Here is a 7,867-nt window from a genome sequence, read left to right as displayed (position 1 = left end):
ATCCAAGTGTACCTTATGTCGAGTCTAACATCAATTATTAGTGAGGATTATGGAGCAAAGACTGGCGATAGCTAATTGGTGCCATGTCACTGTCCTTTCGTACTTGTTGTACCCTGCACGATTCGCCTATCGTGGGGTTGGTATTTGCAGCGTATGCTACAACCTGATCGTTAAACTCTCCGACCTGTTTAACCTAAATTTATTTGTTTTAAATCCTCCATATATCATAGTCAACAGCTTTTTAAGTTATTTGTACGTTAACATATTCCTCTTTAACCTCGCATTAAGTCTTTTATTTCAAACCAAAAAACAAGAGGTTGATTGTTAAACTCTCCACTCTTTTCTCATAAATTGACGTGGAAAAATCCTAAACCATCCCACTTCACACACAATAAAAATAATAATATTATTATTTCTCTTCACACAAAAAACCGGATAAAACACACAACACGCACTCTCTCCACCCCCCTCATCTTCTTCACACACACACAAATGAATAACTGATTTCATTGCAGATATTTACAGAGCTTCAAAACCTCATCAATGGCGAAATCTCTCATTTCATCTCCATCAACCTTCATCGGAACACCTTTTCCGTCACTATCTCGTCGTCACGGACTTATTTCTCAGAGAACGAAGCTTATATCTACCAGAATCAACTTCAGTTTCAACGGATTTTCTCCGGTTTCGTCTCTCGACGGTGTTTCGGTTGATTTTGCTGCCATCGCTAGCCGCGCTGAGAGTTTTATGTATACTTTAGCTGATGCGGCGGTTGCTGTGGATGCTGCTGGTACTGGTAGTGCAGAATCGGCGGTTACGACGGTGCAGAAGTCCGGCGGATGGTTCGGTTTTATATCGGATGCTATGGAAGTTGTTTTGAAGGTAGTTTGTTTGTAATTTGTGTATTTGTACTGTGTTTTGGTTGTTGATGTAGTGTTTGGATATATGTTGCAGGAGTTAGATGAGATTAAGTATTTAGATTAGAGTATAAATGCCCTGCCTTTGAGTTCAGTTTGAACTATTGGTTTACATAAATTAAAGTAACCAATTAGGTATACGAGGACACCTAGAAATCGATCACGGATCCAATTTTAGTACCTCTGTAGGATAGACTTCAACAGAAAAACTGAAGAGTAATATGTTGTGGTAATTGGATTATAGGAGATGGTGTTTTGAAGTTTTGTGTTTGTTGTTACAGATAGGTGTGGTTGCATGATAGGTGTGGGCAAAACTGCAAAAGTTAGGTTGTTTACTTTAGATAGAGATGATTGTAGGATAGAGTAAAAATAGGTTAATAGGTTAAAGGAAGAGTGGACAGGTGATTTCTATTTTGTCATTTGATGATTGATTTTGCGAGAGCGGTATGGACGTAGTTGTTTGACTTTCTATTAGTGTTTAGAATTTTGGATACTAATCTTATATTCTTGTATTAATGAATTAGCTGTTAGTAGATTAGAACATAATACTTTCTGCTGTAATAAATATAGGAGATGATGTTTGGTAATTGTTGTTGTGATTACATGATAAATTAACTAGACAGACATCTGTGTAAGATAGAAGTAAAATTAGGTTAAAGGAAGAGTTATAGGCATTTTAATTTATTATTTGATAATCAGCTCTGTTGAGAGCAGTATGAAACTAGCTATTTTATCACAAACAAAATCTATTAATCTAAAGTCTAAACTTAGAAACTGTTAATTATGATATGAAGTCATTATGATCAGATAATTAGTTCCAAAAGGCCCATCCAAACACTCCTTTACACAATTTTAGCTACAATCACATGGTTAGAACTTAGAAATGGCATCTTTTTGGTATGTTGTAAATGGTTTGATAATAACGTGTCTGCTTGTGTAAAAGATCATATAGGATATATAAGACTGATTTAGTTTTATTTAGTAAGAAAATGATATCTTAATATGAGTTATTTGACAAAATGTTTTGTTTGCTTAGTTGTTAATTTGCATCGCGATCATATTGATGTCAACTTGCACCATCTTTACCAGGTACTGAAGGATGGACTCTCTGCAGTTCATGTGCCATATTCCTATGGATTTGCAATTATATTACTTACTGTTATTGTTAAACTTGCAACCTTGCCATTGACAAAGCAACAGGTGACTTCCTCTCAAATATGCATCATTTTGTTGGGATATTTGTATCACTGCTTTATGATATATGAATATAACTAGTCATGTTCCAAAGTACATATTCTTCCTCACCCTGATATATATATGTTTTTGATGAATCTGCTTGTTAAAAGGTTGAGTCCACTCTGGCGATGCAAAACCTGCAGCCAAAGCTCAAAGCAATTCAGCAAAGATATGCAGGAAATCAGGTAAAACTTATAGATTACGGTCTTATATGTTACACTTGCACGAATTGATGGATGCATGCAAAAGTTAACATATCATGTAACAAAACTCTTATGTCCATTCATGTTTATTTTGTTTTATTTATTTATTTATTTATTTATTTATTTGTAAATGCTGGGCATAGCTTGATTTCCCTTGAAATATGTTAGTATTTATTGGAGAACTTAAGTCAGATACTTGATAGGGACCAGATTCTTCTAAATTGGTTTATTAATAAAATTCAAACTTTAAATTTAATGATTTGGTTATTTTTTGGAAATCTGGTCCCTAGAAAAAGTCATGATTCAAGAGCAGCAAACAGGGATATATAAATGAGATGACAGATCACTTGAAAGTTTTGTGGATCATAATTGAGGAAATTGTTCAAGAGTTCTCATTAGATGTTTTACATATGTATTTATGTATATGCATGTATGTATCTGTGTTTGACAATCTTTGGTATCCTTTCAGGAAAGAATACAACTTGAAACATCACGGTTATATAGACAGGCAGGGGTTAATCCTTTGGCAGGTTTGTTTCTTGGTTGAGGATTGCAGTTTAATCAAAATTTTCTATCAACTTTTGTTCTTGTACAATATAATACAATTTTTTTATTATTAAGAAATCACACCCTCGTGTAAATTGCAACATTTGATTTTGTTCATCGTTTAAGGAAAGTGTTACCTCGAACAAAATCTAAATTAAACTCTTTGTGCATATATACTATCTATAAAATTATTTACTTTGAACTGATTAATTTCATTGTTAGTCATACGAATCTATACAAGCAAGCTTCTTATCAATGGCAGGATGTTTACCAACTTTGGCCACAATACCAGTATGGATAGGCTTGTATCAAGCTCTTTCAAATGTTGCAAATGAGGTATAAACAGTTGAAAATATTGATATTTACTCCATTTTGTCTTTTGGAAGACATTCTGTATTACGTAATAAATAAAGACAATTTCTTGTTTCAAAACCATAGGTGAAGTCCATAGTTGTGTGTATTCGGTCTCTGATTTTTGCAAACTTTTTATTCTTAAGGGACTTCTGACTGAGGGCTTTTTCTGGATTCCTTCTTTGGGAGGGCCGACAACCATTGCTGCTCGGCAAAGTGGATCAGGAATCTCTTGGCTCTTTCCATTTGTGGTAATAAAAACACCTTCATCATACGCGCGCGCGCACACACACACACATATATATATATCATAGTTATTAAAGGCGTTAGGCTGCGTAGGCCTCGCCTGGGGCCTAGGCGCAAGGCGCAAAAAAAGTGCGGGCCTGAGAAAAACAAGCGTACAACAAAAAAAAAACAAAAATATTTTTATATAATAGAAAATTATTACTATTCATCAAATAAAATAAACTAAAGCTTTTATATAACAGTTAATATCGTCTATTTAGTACCAAAAGTTTAAAATGCTAGTTTATTAGTGTAGAAAAGTAGTTTCGTTTGATAAAAGTAGAATTTAGAGAATTTGGCCAAAAACTCTCAAGAATCTAGGAATCTCGTCGGAATCTGCGCATGAACCATCACCTGGAGAATCAAAGCGCAGCTGCCTTGACTTAAGGCGCAGTTGCCTCGCCTCGCTAGGAAATTGGGCCTAGGCGCAAGAGGCGATGGCTTTTAATAACTATGATATATATATATATATAATGTATAGGGTTAGGATCGTGTGAGAAGCACCAGGCTAATTGAGAAACATTTTGGACCACACGTATGTATATAACATAACCTTTTGTCTTTGAAGTAAATGATTCTAATCACTTGTGGAGTTCAGACTTGGCCAGTTTGAACTAGTATCTCATTTTTCTTTTCTAGAAATGTGGGTTTTATCACTGTTTTCTTTTTCTAAAAGTAAGTAATATATTCACATTGTGAGTAATGAAACTTCTAAATTCACAACTATGATGTTGTGTGTAAGTTAACTAAAGAAATATAATCAACATATGATCACTACGTATTCCAATAAGTGGTTGGTTAATGGTTATATTTAAATAACTAAAGAGTGTTGATTTTATGCTATCTTTTACTGGCAGGATGGTCATCCACCTCTAGGCTGGCATGACACAGCAGCCTACCTTGTTCTACCAGTACTTCTTGTTCTTTCTCAATATGTATCAATGGAAATCATGAAGCCACCACAAGTCAGAACCTTACCTTAATAATTTATATTTATTATCTTATTTTTTATGATAAATATCTTATATCTACTACATGAATTCGTTTGGCAGACTGATGATCCGACACAGAAAAACACACTTCTTGTCTTCAAGTTCCTTCCACTCATGATTGGATACTTCTCTTTATCTGTCCCATCAGGGTTATCAATTTACTGGTCAGTTTTCACTTGTTTAAACCAAAAAAATGATTGTTTACAAAAGTAGCGATCATGTTAAGTGAAGTAGGGTTGGGGTTCAATGGGGAACACTAAAAAAACGGGGAACCGACTCAAATGAACTCGATTGGACTCATTCCAGCGGCATTGAAAACGGCTCGTCAAACTCTAATTAGAATCTCTATATATTATAGGGTTCGGCGAGCCGGTTCCAATGCCGCTGGAATGAGTCCAATCGGAGTTCGTTTGAGTCGGGCCCTGTTTTTTTAGCGTTCCCCATTGAACCTCCCACAAGTGAAGTATATCATAATGATAAGGCCTTATCCTTGTTTATGTATTTTATATTAATATTTTCATTATCAGGTTCACAAACAATGTGCTGAGCACTGCCCAACAGGTATGGTTAAGGAAATTAGGAGGTGCAAAGCCTGTTGTAAACGAGAATGCAAGCGGAATAATAAGTGCAGGTCGTGCAAAACGATCATCTTCTCAACCGTCTGAGCCTGGTGATCGGTTAGTCTTTGTTTTCTATAAGTTTTCAAGATTATTTGCATAAAACGATCGCCTTCTCTTTTTTGCCGAAAATGCTACTAAACTTCCAAAAAAAGTGTTATCGATACCGGAAACCCTCAAACATCTAAAATCTCTTTCAAAATGACGACGTAATGAGCTTGGGACCCTAAATTCTAATAAGTTAACCTCAAATCGTTACTTTTGAGTTTAATTCTTTTCTGGAAATAGAGATTGGACCAAATTTGGATACGACTTATGCAATTCGCATCCATTGTTTATGGGCTGCATTATATGTAAGTTAGTAACTAGAAGGTATTGAAATATGAATAGGTTTAAGCAGCTAAAAGATGAAGAGAAGAGAAGATCAAATAAGGCGCTGCCTGACCAAGATGTTCAGGGTTTGGCATCTACGTCTGATTCTGAAGATGAAACCGATGAAGAAACAAAGTCAACGGTAATTTTTTGTTTCTCTTTTTTTTTCATCCGTCTTGACTACTTTGCATCACTTTAAACCAACCCATACGTACAAGCTAGAGATGGTGGGGTTGGGTTAAAACGGATCATTTTCTAGTACCGGACAAGACAGGCCAGGTTTGGTTGACCTTCAAACACTTTTTGTCTAACTTTTAATACATAACTGTTTTTTTTTTTTTTTTTTGATAAGGTACTTTAGTAGCAATTGCTAAAAGACCAATGCAAAACTATTAAATGACTCAGATGTAGGAAAACAGGAAAAATGAATAGGTTTATTTATATTTTGTGCAAAAAATAATTAATTGAAAATTTTCAAACATTTAGGAGGTATTGGAAGAGGCATATGCCTCCAGCAACACCAAGCCGGTCCCGGATTATTCAGGACCAAGGAGGAGTAAGAGATCAAAGCGAAAGCGTTCAGTATGATACCAGATACCAGATACGCATTTTGAACCCACTATTTTGTAAAATATTTATTCAGTCAATATGTAGCTATCGTTTTCCACGGGTTGATTTACATAGTCTACTGCCAACAATATGTTAGGTAGCGTTTGATGAGCACAGAGAAGGAATGTGAATAGAAAAAACAGCCTAAGATGGGCTGTTTAGGAACCTTTTGCAAGATGATATAAAAGTTGGAAGGGTTGGCTGGTTAGGTAACGGGTCAAAATGGGTGATTTGTAGTATAGGTCGAGTCTAAACGCTTTCTTGACCCGTTTAACATGTTTTCATTTTACCTGTCTTTTTCAGTCTAAACCATAAATAGGTTTAAATCGTCATCTGTAAGTTGAAAATGGGTTTATGTTGAAACCTTTCGTTTAGTGCTGGTAGAAACACTTTTTTAATATTCTTTATAAATAATTAATCTGATGGATATGATCCCAAAACATTATTTATCAGAATAGTTACCTAAGGAAAAATGTTTAGGAGGATATGTGCATTGAATAGACGGTAGTTGGTTGAATTTCAATCCCCTCTTGGGGCCGTAAGCTTGTTGATTTCACTAATTTCAACTAAAATTATGCAAGTCTTAAGTAAAATCATTATCTTGGTTCTCGATAGAGATGGGCATATCCGGTTCTTTTTAATAACCGGAAACGGTTCCAAACCTTACCCGGTTCTTGAATGAGTGTCAATGGAACCAGTTCTTGGTGTAACCGGTTCCAGTTCCTACCTGGGTTTTAACCATTAAAACTAGAACCGAGTGTAACCAGTTCCGGGTAGGGTTGGAACCGGTTCTTGGTGTAACCGGTTCCAGTTCCTACCCGGGTTTTAACCATTAAAAATACTGTAGGAACCAGTTCCTACCCGCGTTTCATTCATCTTTTATGTGTTATCAAATTACGAACCTGATTAACTCATCAAATGGCTTTCTTCTTAGTTTTAGTTATCTTGTGTTCTTCCATGGCGTCTGGTATATGGGTAAGTACATTTACATTATATATTTAATAGAATATATGATAATGTAATCTAAAGACAGAAAATATTAAAAAAAACAAAAGATAAAACTCGGCCACAAGTACTAAAGGTTGTCATTGTGTAAACAACTGTTACCCTAGCCTAAGCTAGTAAACTAATCTCAGTCTTGAAAACACTGTAATGAACCATCTCCTTTATTTTGCTCTGCATCGCCATATCTCACCTCAAACAAAACTTGCAGACGTCAACTCCGGCTACCGGAAAAAGCTACAACCTATGTAATTTCACTCTTTTGTATTTATCCCAACGTCTCTACCGTCACGCTGATGCTGGTTTTGGTCCGGGTAGGAACCGGGTACGAACCTACGGGTAGGAACCGGGTCCGGGTACGAACCGATTTTATTTATAAAATGTGGAACCGGGTTGGAACCGACGGGTTTTTTGAACCCGGAACCGGTTCTTCTATAAGACGGGTAGAAACTGGAACCGGTTCCAGGTCGGTTCTACCGGTTCGGGTTTGGAACCGGTTATTATGCCCATCTCTAGTTCTCGAGGTAACGAAAGTTAAGGTGCAAGGCAAGAGCATGAACATCGTGTATGAGAGATGGCCTAATATTTGTAATATACTCTAGGTAACATTTTACACCTTTAAACACCTGGGGTTGGAAGAGAAAGAGAGATGTATTAGATTCAAGTCTCACATACAATAAGGATTAAAAGAAATTTGTTGTTAAAAAAACAAGATGATAATTAAATCTAGGCATTGT

At 35.8% G+C, this 7,867-nt stretch overlaps 1 protein-coding gene across 1 annotated transcript; it reads left to right on the top strand.

Annotated features, from left to right (window-relative positions):
- The first annotated feature begins 358 nt into the window (after positions 1-358).
- LOC110889895 (inner membrane protein PPF-1, chloroplastic) lies at positions 359-6,502 on the top strand. The gene is made up of 11 exons (XM_022137469.2): positions 359-882; positions 2,007-2,117; positions 2,264-2,338; positions 2,826-2,886; positions 3,165-3,238; positions 3,400-3,504; positions 4,396-4,503; positions 4,591-4,694; positions 5,058-5,207; positions 5,538-5,661; positions 6,006-6,502. Exons 1-11 carry the CDS (start codon positions 544-546, stop codon positions 6,105-6,107), a joined length of 1,353 nt encoding a protein of 450 aa, XP_021993161.1. The 5' UTR covers positions 359-543; the 3' UTR covers positions 6,108-6,502.
- The last annotated feature ends 1,365 nt before the right edge of the window (positions 6,503-7,867 follow it).

Source organism: Helianthus annuus, chromosome 11 (genome assembly GCF_002127325.2).
Source record: "Helianthus annuus cultivar XRQ/B chromosome 11, HanXRQr2.0-SUNRISE, whole genome shotgun sequence".
Taxonomy (NCBI): domain Eukaryota; kingdom Viridiplantae; phylum Streptophyta; class Magnoliopsida; order Asterales; family Asteraceae; genus Helianthus; species Helianthus annuus.
This window is presented reverse-complemented; position numbering and strand designations above follow the sequence as displayed.